This window comes from Dipteris shenzhenensis, chromosome 22 (genome assembly GCF_047967505.1).
Source record: "Dipteris shenzhenensis isolate YYH24624 ecotype China chromosome 22, Dip_SZ_1.0, whole genome shotgun sequence".
NCBI lineage: Eukaryota > Viridiplantae > Streptophyta > Polypodiopsida > Gleicheniales > Dipteridaceae > Dipteris > Dipteris shenzhenensis.
In genome coordinates, this window is record NC_141617.1 from 30,469,437 (window position 1) to 30,488,474 (window position 19,038).

The window sequence follows — 19,038 nt, forward strand, 5'->3', positions numbered from 1 at the left end:
TGCTATTAGCCCCTTGCAACCCTGAACCTTGCAAGGCTAAGGGGAGCCCATTGAGCCAAATAATTTTCTCTGGTAAAGGGGCTTTCATGGCAATAGCTTCAAGCTAGGTCTCTGTGATTTTCAAGACCTCTCCCCTCACTGATGAGATGAATTTTTGAATGCCAGTATTCTGTTCAAAAAAGGGCTCCAATGCTAGGGCAAGTTGTGGAACAAGGAGCTCTTCAGATGGAAGACTTGGCAGGAGATCAGAAGAGAATTTGTTCTCAACAATCTGCAGCAAAATCTAGTCTTAAGCAGGTTGGCTCTTTGGAACAAGGATGTTCAGTGGAAGGGGGGGCATCACTTGGTTTACAGTAGTTGGTTTACAGTAGAGAATTTAGTTAGGCGAACAGTCCAGTGTTCTTCCCCATCCCCACCGCAACCTCTGACATTGAGGATCTTTTCAGGATATTAAACGCTGATGGAAGTTCTATGATAGCAGAGAAAAGTGGAAGGAAAGGTTCTCCAAGGTGTCGATTAAGAAAATTCCAGAAAAGATTTCTGCATTCTATGGCTTTATTGCACAAAGCTGTTTGAACTAATGTGAGAAGTTTGACCATTGGGAAATGTAATGGTAAATGCAAAAAATGTTGGAAATGGAAGCGAGAGAACGCAAGAGAATGGAGCTGAAGCAAGCTAGATGAAATTGCAGCAGCAACAATAAACTACAAAGCTAAGGTAGTCATAGAGATGAAACCCTAGAATGAACCCTAACTAGGGTTAAAAGATGCGTGGTGACTAACTCACCCACAAACTACAGATTCCCGAACGCCGATCTTGATTGCTCAAGCTACCTCCCTGCAAACTGCACCCGTTTGTTACTAGCAACCCGTGTGGGGTCACCCAACTCCTTTTACTATCTCAAATGCCCACTAAACCACTGGCATGCCCAAGCAATGGGTCAAAGCATAATGATCAGCCTACAATCTCAGGGAGCCTGCACTCGAACTGAAAGCATTCACGATGAAATATTCTGCTAGCAAAGTCTCTCCAAGTCAGCTCACGACCGAGGAGCAGGATCAAGCAGGAACAACCAAATCAAACTGGAGGCATCCAACTAGCTCATATACGAGCTACTATTGCTAGTGAGCAGCCATAGCTAGTGCTGACTGTACAAGCGTTCTTACTCCGTACAGTATTCGTACACAGAACATACGCTGACTGTTCACTCGTCTGTCATACACCCTGTCATGTGCACGGATTCGTATCTGACGTGTACTAGGTACACAGAGCTAGATCAGGTTAGCCTGGGGAGGCTTAGAGCTAGGCAGGCTTGATTCTCGGGTTGAGTGGCAAGGGTACGAACTATTTATAGGTCTTCGCTATTTTTGGCGCCGGGGCCCGAGTCTATAAAAGAGGCCCAGGGGGTTCGGTTCTCAGTGTGCAGTTGGGAGCAAGTCTCGTTCCTAGGTGCAAGGTCTGATCCTGGATTGTGTCACGGACGCGCGCCTGCATCTTAGCGTAGCCCAAGGCCCAGTGGCAGATCCAGGGCTTCACAGCGCCACCTGGTGGTATGGGACACCAGGCTGGTTTGGATCTGATTGGGAGTTCGTGCCAGTAGCTCAGCTCGTGGCTCGGAGGGGACATCTTCTGATTTGGGATCACATCCCGTAGATGTCACGGTTGGGTGGTGAGCAGCCTGCTCAGTTCTGATGTTGTGTGTGGTTGTTTTGCAGATCAGGGGTTTCAGGAGTGCTGGGACGTGTCAGTTGGTATCAGAGCCAACTCTTGAGGTAGGAACTTCTGATGCGAGAATTTTGACGGATTTCTCTTCCAGGTATGCCCTAAATTTCGAAATTTCCTGCTGCGTTTTTGCTGGCTACCTGGGGTAGAAGGGGTGAACAGATATCTGGAAAAGCAAGAAGAATAGGAGTGAGAGAGAATCGAAATCTCTGAAGGCTACGGGGAGAAGTTTAGAGGGAGGAGAAAGAGAGCAGAAAAGTAGGAGAGAGGTGCAGAAAAAAGACAGCAAGGGAGGAAGGGATGCGGAGCCTAGGAAGGGGCGCAGTAGACGAGGCAGTAGAGGCTGGACAGCCTATGTAATAGGCTGTCCACGGCCAGCGCAATAGGCTGTCCACAGCCTGCGCCTAGGGCTGCGTGCAGCCTGCGCAGGAGGAAGGTGCTTTTTGAAAAAAGCACCCCTCCAAAGTTGGAGGGGCACAGGTGCTTTTTTCGAAAAAGCACCCCTCCAAAGCTGGAGGGGCTCAGCCTTTTTTGGAAGCCCAGCTTCCAAATAAGGCAGCCCTGCACCCTATATAGGTGGGGGCTGGGTGCTAGGCTACTATGCACCTCGTTGCCTCAGTGAAGGAGCAAAATAAGGAATGGGTCATTGGGATTTGCATGTCCATGTGTCCGATCGTGGGTTCAGAATTTGCACAAGTCATAAACCCTATGGTTTCCATGCTCTTGCAAAGTTTGAGTCCCATCCGACACTGTATGCGGGCACAACGAGGTCAGAGGGCCTATTTTCACCCTATGCACCTTGTTGTGTTTGTGAAGGAGCAAAATAAGCAATAGGTCATTAGGATTTGCATGTCCATGTGTTCGATCAGGCTCAAAATTTGCATAGGTCCTAAAACCAATGGTTTCCATGCTCTTGCAAAGTTTGAGTCGCATTCGACACAGGATGTGGGATGGCAAGGTTAGAGGGCCCATTTTCACCCTATGCACCACAAGCAGCCTCGAGTTTCGAGACCTTACCTCGAGTTTCGTGCCCAGCCAGCCTCATCCGTACAGCCTGCGCCCTGTTTCGACCAGCTCCCCTGCATCTGCCCTTGCCTGCGTCAGCCCTGCACGGTTCCCGAAGCCTCTGCAACAGTCCGTACAGCTTCTGCGACAGCCGTACAGCCTGTACGGCCTGTTCCGCCTGCTCCTATACCCGCTGCTGCTCCGAACAGAGGCTGCGCCAGTACCTGCAGCCACCGTATGGCCTGCGTCAGCAGATCGTACAGCTTCTACTGCAGCCTGCGCTTCCGGTTTGCGGATTCGAGGAGGCTCCGTGACTCTAGGTCTTCTGTTTCGCCAGATTTCAGCATCTCCTTCCGTCAGCTTCATTCGGGACGGTTTTCTTCTGCTCCATCCTCTTCTGTGCTTCGTTTCAGTCAGTTATTTCTCTCCGTTTGTAATCAAATCAGATTTCAGCCATGTCTGATGCTCAAAATCCCGAGTTCACCATGGGAGAGCAGGACTTGGATTACACTCCAGTGGGAGAGGATGATCAGGGTCTCTACGACGACCTGATAACTAAGAAAGCCTTCTGTGAGTTTACGACTGCTCTTGATGGAAAATTCGAGCAGGTCAATGCTAATCAATCGGGGTTGACACAGCAACTCCAGGGGATACAGGCAACTCTCACTCTTCTGGCTAGCACTGTACAGGCACTCACGCATGTGGATGCCATGGCTTCAGTGCTAGGCCCGAATATAACTCCAGATCCTTTTCCAGGTGACCAAAAGTCAAGAACAAAGGAGGTAGTTGACACTTGGTTGCACAAGTGGCAGGTACACTTCCAATTTCACCCCTATCCAGATGAGAAAAAGATTAAGCTTGCAGCAGGATTTATGTCAAGAAAAGCCTTGCTTTGGTGAAAAGAACTCCAGCCTAAGCTTGATACTTGGACAGATTTTGAGGGCATCTTCAGGAAGGAGTTCCTGAAGAAGGAAGATGACTACGATATCGTCGGCAAGCTCAAGGCCCTCGATATGTCAAAATTAAATTTAACTTTTGAAGTTTATCTTCAAAGATTTAGGGATCTGCAAACCAGGGCCACTAAAATGGATCCAGTAACCTTGTTAGGTTTCTTCGTGGATGGTTTGCCAGACTCCTATAAGTTGCAGATAAAGAACAACAAGTGCACAACATTGCAGGAGGCCATGACATATGCGCGCATCTATGATGATACCATGGCCGGTACCAAGGCAACCACAGTTACCGAAACGAGTGGAAAGAACAAACGCAAGTTCTTTCAGCATACGACTGGTATTGCGGAGACGAAGTCTACGGACAACGCCTCCAAGAAAAGCTTAACTCCAGCAAAGAATGGTAAGGCCCGTTTCCTTCGCACTCTCAGGCTCAAGAAAGAAGGCCGATGTTTTTATTGCGAGGAGCGGGGCCACACAAAGAATGAGTGTCCTAAGCGGAAGAACCAAAAGTTGGTGCTAGGACCGAAGCTCCAGGCGGGTCCACGTACCGTAGCCAAGGGAGCCAACCAAGTCACGATGACAGGTATTTCAGTAAATGTCCTTACCTGCCCCCTTTCTTGTAATTGTACCTTTAATACTTCGTTGTTTGGTTCCCATGATCTTTTCCGAGTTTATGGAGAAGTTCGGGACCAACAGGTTCACATTCTCTTTGATTCGGGCAGCTCTCACAATTTTGTTAATTACAAATTTGTGCAGAAGATGGGGCTGTCCACAGTACCTAGCGACCACACCTACGAGGTGCAGCTTCCAGCTGGAAAGCAGTTTTGGGATCGCAAGGTTGAAGCGCTTCCCATCCGGATTAAAGCCTACACGGGAGCTCTCACATGTTATGTTATGCATCTAGAGCATGTAGACTTGTTGATCGGAATAGAGTGGTTTAAAACCCACAATATTCAGATCGGATGGACGGAGCATACGCTTTCTTTTATAGACAAGGACACCCAATTTTGTATTCAGTGTGATCAAATCCCCCCTTCTCAGGGGCCTATTGTATCTGCGATGCAGCTTCGGAATATATTAAACACTTCTCATTATGATGTCTATCAGTGTGTTTTGATTCCACTTTCTTCATTTGTTGTTTCGGTAATTAACAAGAATGAATTAAGTGTGTTTGAACACCGTGAATTGAGAATGTTGTTAGATAATTTTAACGACGTATTCCCAGCTCAACTGCCGGAAGGTTTACCTCCAGAACGGGCAGTGGATCATCGCATAGACTTAGTCCCAGGGGCTCAACCTATCAGTGTACCACCTTATAGGATGAGCCAGGTAGAGGAGGATGAGTTAGCTATCCAGCTTCAGGATTACCTGAATATGGGCTATATCCGCCCAAGTAAATCACCTTGGGGTGCACCTGTCCTCTTAAGAAAGAAGAAAGATTCTTCCTGGAGAATGTGTATAGATTATAAACGATTAAATAAAGTTACAATTAAGAACCGCTATCCTTTACCTCGTTCCGATGATTTGATAGACCGTTTGGCCGGAGCGAAGTATTTCACTAAGATTGACTTGCGCACGGGTTATCATCAAATCCGTATCTATGCTAAACACATAGATAGGACCGCATTCCGGACTAGGTATGGTCATTACGAGTTCCTCGTATTACCTTTTGGTTTGACCAATGCTCCTGCTACTTTTCAGCAGATGATGAACGATTTGTTCAGGGATTTTCTGGGCAAATTTGTTGTTCTTAGATGATATCTTGGTATATAGTAAGACGCTTGAGGATCATATAGGGCACCTTCGGGTTGTCTTACTTGTTCTAAGACAGCATAAGCTTTATGCCAAGATGAGTAAATGTGACTTCTTTATGAAGGAGATCATTTACTTAGGACACAACATTTCTTCTGAAGGTATTAGCATTGATCTGGATCGTATCCAGAAGGTTTTAGAATGGCCTATCCCTCAGACTGTGAAACAACTTCGTTCTTTCCTAGGATTTACGGTATTTCTTCGAAAGTCAGTGCGTGATTATTCACATATCACGGCACCCTTGACCAACATATTGAAAGGTCGTGGACGCAGGTCTACTCAGCCGATCCCTTGGAATGATGCAATGAACAAGGCTTTTGAAACCTTGAAGTTTTCTATCAAGGAAGCACCCGTTCTTGCATTACCCGATCCTACCCGGCCTTATGTTTTAGAGGCCGATGCGAGTGATTATGCGATTGGGGCAGCTCTATTCCAAGAGGGCAGACCTGTAGCTTTCGAGAGTAAGAAGCTAGATGACACTCAATATCGTTGGCCCACACTTGAGAAGGAACTTTATGCTGTAGTGTATGCTCTCAAGGTTTGGAGACACTACTTGTATGGTTCAAAGTTCCTTGTATTGACTGATCACCAGTCAATTAAGTATGTGTGTGATGGATCAGAATTGAGAGAAAGAAAAGCTAGATGGGCAGAGTTAATGCAGGATTTTGATTTCGAAATACGTTATCGTAAGGGTTCGTTGAATAGTGTGGTGGATGCCTTAAGTCGGGTTAAGTTTGTAAATGCTTTGTCATTTACGGAAATATCCTCAGACCTATTTCAATCCTTGAGGGCTATACGCAACTGATAGTCATTTCAGTTCTTATTGGCAGAGAGTCCAGGATGGGAATTCCATGGTTGACCGGGACTCAGGGATTGTGCCCCCTAGGATACAGGCGGCAGGAGGTCAGTGGATGATTAGGAACGGCTTGCTGTTCCGGAATCAAAAGATTTGTGTACCTGATGTTCTGGACCTTAAATCCAAGATTCTTTGGGGGTGTCATGATGCTCCTAGTGCGGGACATCCAGGTATACATAGGACTCTGTCTCTTGTGAAGCATACCTTTTATTGGCCTAAGATGCGTGCCTTTATAGAGAACTATGTAGTAGGTTGCCGGGTTTGTCAGGTTACTAAGGCTGAACGCCTTAGAAGCGCAGGCTTATTACAGCCATTACAGATTCCAGGTAATAAATGGGAAAGTATTTCCATGGATTTTATTACTGGTTTGCCTCGAACGCGCAAGGGTCATGACTCTATTTGGGTCATAGTCGACCGTTTGACAAAAATGGCTAGATTTTTACCTACAAGAACAACTATTTCAGCTGTTCAGTTGGCTCACGAGTTTGTGGACCACTTGTTCAAGTTGTATGGTTTGCCATCTGACATAGTCAATGATAGGGACTCAAAGTTTACAAGTAACTTTTGGACACTTGTATTTGAGAAGTTGGAAACTACTCTAAGTATGAGTTCCTCGGATCATGCACAATCTGATGGTAGTACAGAAAAGGTCAACCAGTTGGTTGTAGACATGCTTCGGGCATATGTATCTAAGAGACAGTCTTCATGGGAAGATTATCTACCTATGATTGAATTTGCTTACAACAGTGCAAAGCATACTAGTACAGGTTATAGTCCTTTTATGCTAATGTACGGGTTTCAACCTAAGTCACCAGTTATGGTTGGATTAAAAGGGATTCAAAATGATGCTGCTAAGAATTTCTTGCTAGACATGCAGGACATGTTGCAGTTTGCCAAGGAGTCTATTAGAAGTGCCCAAGATCGGGACAAATTTTATGCTAATAGACATCGTTCACCTAGAGAATTCTCTGAAGGAACGATGGTATATTTGAGAATTCCTAAGGAATCCAAGAGCCTAAGTACTGGTTTGGTTCCCAAATTATCCCCCAGATACTGTGGTCCTTTCAAGGTCATTAAAAGAATTGGACCAGTTGCATATCGACTAGAATTGCCTCCTGATGTTAAAGTCCATCCAGTCTTTCATGTCAGTAGACTGAAAGCAGTATTGGGTGCAGATGATCAACTTGTTTCTCTTCATGAGATTATAGAAGTTACAGATTTGACTTTTATTCCTCACGAACCTGAATCTATTCTTGAATTTCGTGAAAGACAGATTCGAAATCGTACTATCACGGAATACAAGATTAAGTGGAAGGATCGTGTTGAGGAGGATGCAACATGGGAGACATTACAAAACCTCCAAAGATCATTTCCAGATTTCTTAGCGAACTCAGGAGTGAGTTCTTAGAGGAGGGGGAGTATGTCATGTGCACGGATTCGTATCTGACGTGTACTAGGTACACAGAGCTAGCTCAGGTTAGCCTGGGGAGGCTTAGAGCTAGGCAGGCTTGATTCTCGTGTTGAGTGGCAAGGGTACGAACTATTTATAGGTCTTCGCTATTTTTGGCGCCGGGGCCCGAGTCTATAAAAGAGGCCCAGGGGGTTCAGTTCTCAGTGTGCAGTTGGGAGCAAGTCTCGTTCCTAGGTGCAAGGTCTGATCCTGGATTGTGTCGCGGACGCGCGCTTGCATCTTAGCGTAGCCCAAGGCCCAGTGGCAGATCCAGGGCTTCACAGCGCCACCTGGTGGTATGGGACACCAGGCTGGTTTGGATCTGATTGGGAGTTCGTGCCAGTAGCTCAGCTCGTGGCTCGGAGGGGACATCTTCTGATTCGGGATCACATCCCGTAGATGTCACGGTTGGGTGGTGAGCAGCCTGCTCAGTTCTGATGTTGTGTGTGGTTGTTTTGCAGATCAGGGGTTTCAGGAGTGCTGGGACGTGTCACACCCCCTATCCAACATATGTACAAGGTGCGTACCTGCTGGTCGTACAAGCTCGTACGCTAGACCTCTGTATAATTTCAATACGCTCTTATACCGCACACGCAAACCTTGGTGTAGAAATTCCGTACACCTGTCTTAACCAACCCATGCACAGTCCATACAATAGCCTATATGAGCCCGGGGGTGTCCACACGTAGTCCTTGTGTCAGCCGTACACACGTATGCTGCCTTTGGAACTCAGTCTGTCCCAAAGGCCTTTGTCCCGGTGCCTCGAGTAGGAGTTGCTTTCTCTCTCTCTAGTACTGATTCGTAAATCTTGGCCAAGGTGGGCCAATCATGAGGGTGCGGTAGTTCACTGTGTACATGGGATCGCATGCTTTGTGTATCGGCACAATACTCCAAGCAAGAGGGAAGACATGCAATACACCATGATAGAACATCTGCACTAAGATATGGGCCAAGACTTCCTATCCATGAGCAAAGTGCTCAGTCCGCAAACCCTCATGGTTTTGGGCTCTCCCGTTGTGGAGCCAGCACATTGCAACTTGGACATTCTGTGCAGTAAACAAGATGGATGTGGTGGGCTTGGGCAGAGAAGACATGTCAAGAGGTGCATCAATCAGAACGTATTAGAGCGATGTCGCATATGTGTGCTTGATACCTGGATCTATGATGGTTGTGGGGTGGCTTTCCCTCAGAGTGAAGCCCCGTGCAATAGTGGGGTCCCCCCCTCGAAAAGATCGGATCACTTCATCTGTCATGTGCAAGAGGAAATCATGTCTCTTTCAACGTGTCAACCGATGTGAGATCCACTGTGCCTCAAGTGTCGTAAGGTGCCCCAAAGTCCACTCACGTATGAGGTAAGATCTCATCTCACCGTACTCATCATCAAGCCATGGGTTCTAGGGCATCTTCCCAGTTGGGGGGCGTGTTGCGGGTTGAGCCGTGGGGAAAGAAAGGAAAGAAGTTTATTAACATCTACAAAAGACCAAAGGGCCTATGAGACCGAAAAGAAACCAGATACAATGGAACCTAAGGGTGGGGCCACTAAAATGGGCACCCTACCTAACGCTGATGCTTGTGACAAGAAAAAAAAGTAGTAATTGCGCTATCACTGCGAGAGAAACCCGCAACCACTAACGAGAATCTCTTGGTCGATTCTCCTTGGTGTCTATCAATCGGTCACCCGTCCCTGAGCAGCTAGACGTGTGTATGTTGTCTGTAGGACCAACACCACTAGACAACTGAGGAGAGACAAGAGGAGCTTGTCTGACAGTGGCTCAGGACCTGGTGAGGGTTGGCGTCGAGAGAGAAAGTCTGTGATAGACTGCTGCCATCCCTCGGCCTATCTGGGTCCATCCCTCCTCCTCCGTAGTCTCTGTGATGTGGTCCACTGTCTGACAAGTGCATCTGAAGAAAGGTGAACAGCAGTAGGACAGCAGCAGAAGCCCTCTGTTTAATGCAAGGTGGAGCATCAGCAAGCTTTCTACATGGCCTGATTTTAATTTTTGCAAGTGGGGGTAAGAACTTTCTAGCGTCCAGGGGACATCACACGTAAGAGGTAGAATTATCTAGACACAAGGCGAGGTGCAGCTGAGCGGACTGGTGTGTGGTGTATTTTAGCTGGGTGGCAATCTGCCTTGCACACTGTTGTGTTTTGATCTTTGATAGTGTGTTTCCAGGTCAGGTCTTGTAGAGGAGATTGGGCAGTAATATTTGGTATCAGAGCAGTTGGATTATGGGCATTCCTCGAGTTCAGGAAGCCTAGTAAAGTACTTGACATTTACTGTGGTATTTTAGATTAACAAAACCTGTGTCTGCTTGACCCCTCTATGCATTTGAAAGCCAAAGATTTGGTAGAACAATCCTAAAAAAGAATGCTCAAATGGATTAAAAAGGATGCCTAGGGGCGTTGCACTTCCAAAACATGTACTGCTCCAAAAACATTGTAGTATCAATACGTGAGTTTGGTGCATAAAGTTCACCTGTTTAGGTTGAGATGCGGCCAACTCTATAATACAGGTGGCAATTGCACCTGAGGCAGAGACACTACTGTATTGAATTCCAGTATTAACCTGCTCAATAGTGACCTTATCAGCCCTTGTAGCTGTCACACTGGTTTTGGGATCTACAAATAGAATCTTTGACTCAGCACCTGTGTCTCCACTTTCCTTGGCTCCCCCTTCTGTCCTTTGCTGTGAGAGAATTTCACTCGGGGCAGGATTTGCTGAAGCCAACACTCCTTTGACAACAGCAAGGCTCTGTGCCGAGTGTCTATCTGAGCTGTCATCCTCTGGCAGTGCCGAGTGTCTATCTGAGCTGTCATCCTCTGGCAGTGCCCTACTTGCCTTTTCCAGTTCCTTGCTCTCAGCCAATAGAAATGCATCTTGTCCAGTTTCTGCAGCAGAAGCCTCAACAGCTACTTTATCCCCCAAAACACAATGTTCCCTGTAATCTTGTACCCCTTTCGCAGCAACATTAGTATCCTTCTTTGTCGAATTCCCCAGCACATCATCACAAGACCTCTCGGCAGAACACATCTTAGATGTTGTATCCAAGATTTCCATAGGAATTACTTCTGGGCCCCCTTCTGGACAGAACCTTGTTGGAAATACTTCAATTGATGACTTCACAGAATTATCTGCAGCCTGATGTTGCTCCTCTGAAATTTTCTTCTCTGATTCAGCTTCTGGAACATCTGTGAGATTCCAATAGAAGAAGATCAGGATTTGAGCTGCAGGCTTCAGCATAAAGACTATAAAATCAATTTGACATGTTTCAAAATGAGGACAACACTCCAAAACAAACAATCCCAATAAGCAAATGATAATAGCTACTATTAACATGGTTCTCTTAATTTAAAGAAAAACCAGCGACAACAAAACATTAAAAACAGTTCACATCCAGGATGGATACATATCCTTCAATGCTTCATCTGACTCTTCAGTGTTACCTTCCATATCAACATCAACCATTGAAAACCGATCAATGCCAGTGTTTGTATCACTTGCATGACCATTAGTGGATTCACAATTATCATTTTGTCCTTCAGATGCTTTCGTTTTATGTGACAGACATGAATGCAACAGCTCTGCTTCTGCACCTTGCTCTGTGTCATCATATTCTTTGATGCCAGGATAGCTTTCCTTGCCACCTTCAACAAATAAGGCTTCAACATCTTGCCCAGGGATGCATTTCTTCAAATCATTGGCAGGCACCGCTGGACTTTCTATTCCTAGATTTGCAGCCTTATATTCAGGAATACATGAGATGTTGCTGTCACCTGCCGTACCTGTCATAATTGTGTCCTTCTGTTCTGTAGAAGGCCTTTCCTCTGAAGATGACTGCATGTGTTCTATACCTCCTAGCACTACTTCCTGTGAAGGCAAAATATCTGCATCAACCACTTTTTGTGTGTCACTCAGGTCTGTTTTGTGCACTACTTTACAATCACTATGTGAATGCAAATCTGTTTCTTTAGGACCACTGTCACTGATGCTCCCTTTTAAAGGGGTGGCATCTTCTTGTGCATCAGATACATCAGATATGAGATGCTCGCCTACTGACACAGGTGCCACCAACTCCTTATGTTTAGGAGAAGCCACCAAAGTAATCTGTCTTTGTCCTATAGATTCACCACAATTGCTTTTAATTTCATCTGGTATTTCGACTGATTTTTGGCAGCATACCACCAAAGAGCCAAGATGCTGCATAGCCATTTGTGTCTCTCCCTCTGGTGCCTCTAAGTAATTGAGATTATATGAATTCCCCACGATATCTAGCTTTGTAGCTGCACTGGAAGTAAAACGTTTCAAACTTTCAGCATCAACCACACTATCTCTGACGTTACCAGAAACAGACCCAACTGGTTCCAAGTGACCAGTGGTGATTTTCTCCACCGATTCTGACATCAAATTTTGCCTTTCTGCCTCTAAATTGGTGCCAGAAACAGGGGGTAAAGCTTCCTGATCTCCCTTTGTATCACTGGCCACAGCAATGTCTTCTAGCACTGCTTTGTTTTCCTGCAATTGTTGACTTGCCTTGTCCCTGTGCAGTGACATTATATGGCCACTTACTTCCTCCAAAACTTCTGTTACTTCCTGTCCCGTTAGCTCTCCTAACCTCCCAATTGTAGATTCTCTACCCTCCACTTTATCCATTTTACAATAAGTTCTTTGGCTATTTATGTCATGAGAAGCATGCAGAGGGACCACATCTTCTCCTGCAGTCGTCATACCAGATTCTGCTACTTCATCAGATCCTGTAGCAAAAAGTGATGAAGCTGGTAACTGCATTTTGGATGCATTTTCCAGACAAGAATTTGAAACATTGTCTTCTGATAGATCTTGAGCACCCTCCACCTTCCTCTCAATACCAAAACTGTGCCCAGCAGCGTTTGCGACTGTCACTGTCTCAGCATGGTCATGTTCTTCATTGCTGGAAGAAGACCGTGGCCAGCCTTCATAATTGTCAAAGGTCTTTATTTCGTCTTGTTTGGCATGCTGAGCCACAAGCAATACATTATCCTCCGAAGAGGCCTGGAAGCAAGGCCCAGATTGTTCTGCCTCTCTTACAAAATCCAAATGGCTATCTCTGGGTCCATTGGTGTCAAGTGGCATAGGAGTTTCCACCAAGTCAAACCTCAAGTGCACTTCTAAATGCTTGTCCATTTCAAAACCTGAAGGCGCCTGCTCATGGTTTCCTACCATCACAGACAGTTCATCCTTTGCCAAATTTGGTCTGAACATTTGATCCTGTAAACCCAAGTGTTTACAGCAGTAATCCCTAGTGTCACTCGTCCCCCCAGTGTGATCCTTCCTGAAAAGAGCACCCAACAGAGGAATTTACCCCAGTATACACTTTAAGATTGGAACAACAAATACAATTTATGTACATACCACTCAAAAAGAACTTTCCCCCTTCTTGGGTATCCAAACCAAAAGGATACAAATCTCTATACTGCAAAGCATGAGAGACAGCAAAGCTAAGCTTTAAGAAACAACTTCATTTTGTCAATAATTAAGGCTAAAAATAGACACTTTTCCATCTGCTCAATATCTTCATATTTCACCTATCAGAACTGCAATCACTTCAATCAGTTGTAAGCAGCCCATGTACGCACGATCAAGCACTGTATATTCTTCTCACTAAAATTCCTGAAAAAAATACATTGTAAAGCAAGAAAGGACGTGATCGCACCCTTACACATGTTTTCAAATTATCTGAGTTACTCACTCAGTACCCCAACGTAGGGATTCTCAAGGAAGCACCAATAAACTCACGAGGCCATAAAGGGAAAGGTACTTAGGGATCCTTGCAGCTTAAACACATGGTAATGAATCATTTCTTTGTGATAAATTAGGGATCCTAGCTATGATCCGACACTCCTTTAGCTAGCGCCACTCCCATCAATAGTAGATTGAATTGAGATCCACATCATGGACATTTTTTGAGAAGTTCAAGTTCATAAAATCACACAAGTCATGCCACTGGCAATTCAAATGCTCCAACCATTGATAAGATAACAAGCAATTCCAACTATCACATGGAATGGAGCCGAGAATGATTTGCCGATTATGAAAACTAAGCCATGCTTTTAACCACAAGAATGCAACTCCGGTTTTTACAACTTTATGATGGAGACCACAAAAAGCATTAAGAAAGCTACTTTAAATCCATTCAACTAAACGTCCAAACATAGTGTACAAAAAGTTTATCTAACCATACAGAACATGTGGAGGTAGTTTTGACTGGAGAGAGATTCTATATACAAAGATGGAGTTCTTAAAGAGAGAATTATTCTATTTTGGTGATATTATCTCTGTTAACAGTATGCATATTGACCCTAAGAAGTCCGGGTAGTAGTCGAGTCGCCAATTTTACGCATTGTCACAAGAGTGAGCTCCTTTCTAGGATTCCCTCAATTTTTTCAAACTTTCATCCATGAGTATGGACAAATTGTGCTGCCCCTTTCCAATCTTTGGAAAGGAGGAGAGAAAGGGGTTCCTTACAAGCAAGTACAGACCTGTTGTTTTTGGAAAGATGCTCTAGAACCATGCTTTAGAGAGTTGAAGCAATGGCACACGTTGTGGATGCAAGGAAACTATTTGTGGTTGGGACGCAGGCTAACGATGATGTATTAGCTGGTCTAAACCATAATTAAATTCATGAGGATTCAACCATGTGAATGAATGCTCTCTGAGTAATGGAAAGCACTTGTTCCATGTACTTTGTCTTAATGAAACTCTCGGCATATCCTCGATAGTTTGGTTGACTCTCTCCGTCTGACCATCCGTCTCAAGATGACCCCTACTACTAATTCCCGGATAAGTCCTATTGCATCAAATACTGCGGTCTAGACATGATTAGTGATACAGTTATCCCTATCTGATATTATGGATTCAACAACCCATGTAGATGAAACACATTACTCATAGACAAATTCGCTACTCGTGTGTACTGACTGACCCTCTTGTGGAGTCACCTTGGTAAGATGGTCAACCATCACAAGGATGGAATCATATCTTCCTTGTCTTTGCGGCAAATCAACAATAAAATCCATGGAAATGCTGGACCTACCTGATGTATTTCCAATAGCTATAAACGACCAGATGGCTTGTCACCACAATGTAAATATCCTAAGTCAAAGTACAGTTGACCATTTATTTGATCATAATTAAAGAGTTTTATATGTGTTAATTATGGTCAAAGAGTTATTTTAATGGTCAAAGGATTGACTACGGTCAAAGATACTTGACTCCAGTCAAGTAAACCTGACTGCGGTCAGAGAGTGTTGACTTCGGTCAACAAGACTTGGCATGCGCCAAGAGGGTTAACCTTGATTAACCAAGATGTGCCAACTTTGGTTGGAGAGACTTGGCTATAATTAAGGCGCCTTGACCTTTGGTCAAAGCTCTTTAATTATAATCAAGAGTGTTGACTCCGGTCAACCAGAGAATATATATATGTTTATTTGTATATATATTTGTTTAGATGTGCACATGTGTTTAGTGGGGACGCCCACCGTGACTAGGATTAGTCCACAGTGTGTTATTTGCATGCAAAGCGCTAACAATTAATGGGTACCATGGTGGTGCGCTTTAATTAATTGTTGCAGGTACTAGGAAGGATTATTTTTCCTAAGCGAAATGGGAGCCTAACAAGCATCTAGGAGGCGGTTCGTGTGACCGAGAGCTTTGAAGACTCCAGAATGGCCCTTAGTGGCTTGTAATAGGATTTAGTCTAGATTTTAGACAAGTGGCATGTTGCCAATTTGAATGGAGCTTGAAGCTCTTGTAAAAGAAGAGATTATTCACGTTTTGGATATGGAGAAATTTACGAGATAGCTCTACGCTGAACTTCTGTAACAGATTTTCTTGAATGAATAAAGACCTTCGGGGGGGTCCAGCCCGACGATTTGTCCTGGGCCCTAATGCATCTCTAGAGAGAGGGAGTGAGGGAGAGTTTTTGAGAGCGTAAATTCCGTTTTATGGCTTCACCCATGTCGTCTTACTCACTCAACACGAGAAACATTGTGTAAAATGTTCGTGAATATGCTTTTTCTCCTTTGGCAAAAAGAAATTACATTTTACATAATCATATCTATTCTCAACACCTGGATGTTCCCAACCTTGCCATTTCTTGTAGCATACCCTCATCTATGGTATATCTTGCATATGTATGGCCTACCTTGGATGCGAGGCATCAACAACCCCAAGTTTAATTGTAGTAGCCTTAGACCAAAGGCTCTAGGCATACTTATGTTCACTTATTGAGATTAGAGTTCTCTAAAACTTGTACTATGCATAATGCGTGACAATGCATCAGCCACTTAATCATCCTTTCCTTTTCACTACCGTATTTTCATATGGAATTCCTACACGAGTTTTGTCCACCTAGCTTAGTAGCCACTCAAATCGGGCTTTTTCCAAAAGTACTTCAAAGTATCATGATCGATGTCCACATAAAACTCCGAATCATATAACATCATACAAGTCTTGTTCATGAGTTGGCCAATTTCAATGAAAGGGAGAAAGCTTCTTGCTATGAAGGCAATGGCCTTTCCTCTTGCAATAAAACTGCTCCTACTCCATGACTGCTTGCATCCGTTTCTAGGAAAAATGATTTACAAAGATCAACAATCTTTAACACAGGTAACACATGCCCTTCGGCAACTGCTCTCTTTACTACGCCAAAACTCTCTTTTTAATTCTTTCCCCAAGATAAGCTATTTTATCTAAGGTCAACTCAGTTCATGAGACAATATCAAAATACGCTCTCATATGCCTTCTATAGAATTGAACGAAATTGCAAAAGTTGTCTCACACCACCTCCTCATAGTCCCTTGAATGGCCTGGTACCTCTCGAAGCGGGTCATCACCATACACGTGTTGGGTCTAATGGATCATTCACCGAGGCTTACTCCTAACAGAATCAGGTTCAAAGCTTTGGATTAAATAGGCCCCTGAGAAAATGCTGCCTTGCCTGGCTTACACTTCACAAAGCAGTTTGGACAGACGCCAGAGGATTCAGAATAGGAAACGGGGATGGAAAGTGCAGAAGATTCCCAGGAGTTCTTAAGGATATTTTTCATTTGTTTATTGCTTGCCCACATGCTAGGAAGGTGTGGAAGTTCATTCAGATTGAGTGTGGGGAGCCAGTTAATTGGAAGGCTATACTCTTAGGTGATGCATGCAAAACTAAACATTGATGATGAACAAGTTAAGCTGCCACCCTATCTTCTCAGGAGACCTCCAGATCATGAGGGAGCTGGTCCTTCAGATGCTCAGGCTAGAACTGGTCAGGGAGCTGCTGAACAGTACTCTTCTCCACCCAAAGGGTTACCTAATCTTTCTCAAGACATCTCACTGGATCCTCTGCATATAGTTCCTTTGCAGGCTGCTGCTGCTTCTACCTCACAGGGTACTGATATCAGTGATGAGGCTGCAAAAATTCATCTTTTCAGGTTCCCTCTTGTGTCTACAAGAGATGTTGAAGTACTTTCCACTGCTGTTTTTCTTCTTCTAATGGTCAGTAAGGGACTGATATGTCTTGAGAACTTGTTTTTTTTGCTGTTATCCCTTTTGTCAGGATGTATGTCCTATGATGGACCATTAGAGCTGCAAGGATATGAACTTTGAAAATATGTAAATATCATTTTGAGATAAATATAACTTACTTTTGCCCCCCCAAAAAAAAAAGTTTCAAAGCTCTGAACACTATAATGGGTAAGAAGACTTCATCACTCTCACTAACGATGCTGGGGTGCGGATGCATGGATGCTAACTGAGGAGAGAGAGTGAAAGAAAGAAAGAAAGAAAGAAAGTTTATTAAAGTCTTCGGAAGACCGATGGGTCTATCAGACTGAAAATCCTGGTACAAACGAACTGTGAGGGTGGAGCTACTAAAACGAGCATCCAGATTCCACACCAATGCAGAATGAGAGAGAGAGACTGTGAACATGCATGGAAGACATCACATCATTGTTGCAGGGACAGTTATACTGACTAGTATCTTTATTCTTGTGTTTGGGCCTGGCAATCACCAGATGCACGCTATCATACAACTGTTGCTTTTTCTCAATGAGCTGAGCTACATCTTGGCCCTATTGAAGAGGATGGATCTCAGATAGTTATACTAACTAGTATCTTTATTCTTGTGTTTGGGCCTGGCAATCACCAGATGCACGCATCATACAACTGTTGATTTTTCTCAATTAGCTGAGCTCCATCTTGGCCCCATTGAAGAGGTTCGATCTTCAGACCTGAGGCTATGTTGCGCTAATCATGGCTGGGACTGTGGGGAGCTTGTCCACGAACGGACCCCATATGACGGAGCTATGAAAGCGGTGGGCTGCTGCAGAAAAGGTTGCTGTGGGAACTCTGAAAGGCTGAGACACGCAGTAGTAACTTCTGGGTCTGTTCCAGTTCAGCCTTGCCACACACATCCCTCAGCCCGTGGCCATCTGTCTGCAGCAGACAACAGCAGAGATGCGGCAGCCAGTCTGGGCCTTTTATACGGCCCAGAGCAGGTCCGGGTAGGGCAGCAGAAGGCAGCTAGTAGTCGTCAAAGCCAAAGACCCAAACAGGTCCCCACAGAGTTCACCATCAGCTCCAGCAGTAGCAGCAACAGTTCCATAGCAGTAAGCAGCAGTACTTCAGCTGCCAAGGCAACCCTTCAGCCTTAAGCTCCAGCAGCAACTGCCCACCATGCTGACATGGCAGTCCGTGACTGCATCTGCCACAGCCAATGTGGCATTCTATCACCTCTATGCTGCTGCCTGCAACAGTCTGGCGTTTATGCAGCGTGCTGTTGCTTATGTGGACTGCCCGCATGCCCTATGCTGACGTAGATAGCCTTGCATGGCTGCTGGGGGTGTGCTTGTGGCCCTGACTGAGTTCCATCAGCCATGGACAGCAGCATGCCCACTGCCCAGAACAACACCCCCACCAACTTGGAAAGCTAGTGAATATAATCTTACACTCAGTTTAGATGGAGGACATCAAATCGTGGTTTCAGACTGGTGGCACCCTAAGTAGCACAAGTACAGGCCTGATTTCCTAGCAGCCAAGGTTTTAACACACAGCCCTATATATTCGAATCCGTTCCAGCAGTCACGACTCACGTTCATTCGGACACCACCTGAGGTACGAGAAAAGGCAATGGCACGTGGCGAGGAGAACTATAAATGGAATTTCAACATGTATTACGCGCGTCCACGTCCATAAACAGAAATAGCGATTAACTAC

General features: G+C 44.9%; 1 protein-coding gene across 3 annotated transcripts in view; it reads right to left on the reverse strand.

Moving 5' to 3' along the window:
* The window catches only part of LOC147887986 (uncharacterized), a 34,424-nt gene that overhangs the window by 14,656 nt on the left and 730 nt on the right, over nt 1-19,038 (reverse strand). For all 3 annotated transcript variants that reach the window (XM_087393831.1, XM_087393830.1, XM_087393829.1), the window contains exons 2-3: nt 11,244-13,108; nt 10,276-10,988 (exon numbers count right to left, since the gene is read on the reverse strand). In XM_087393831.1, the coding sequence (XP_087249957.1) occupies nt 10,276-10,988; nt 11,244-13,108 (2,578 nt within the window). The remainder of the gene's footprint in view (nt 1-10,275; nt 10,989-11,243; nt 13,109-19,038) is intronic.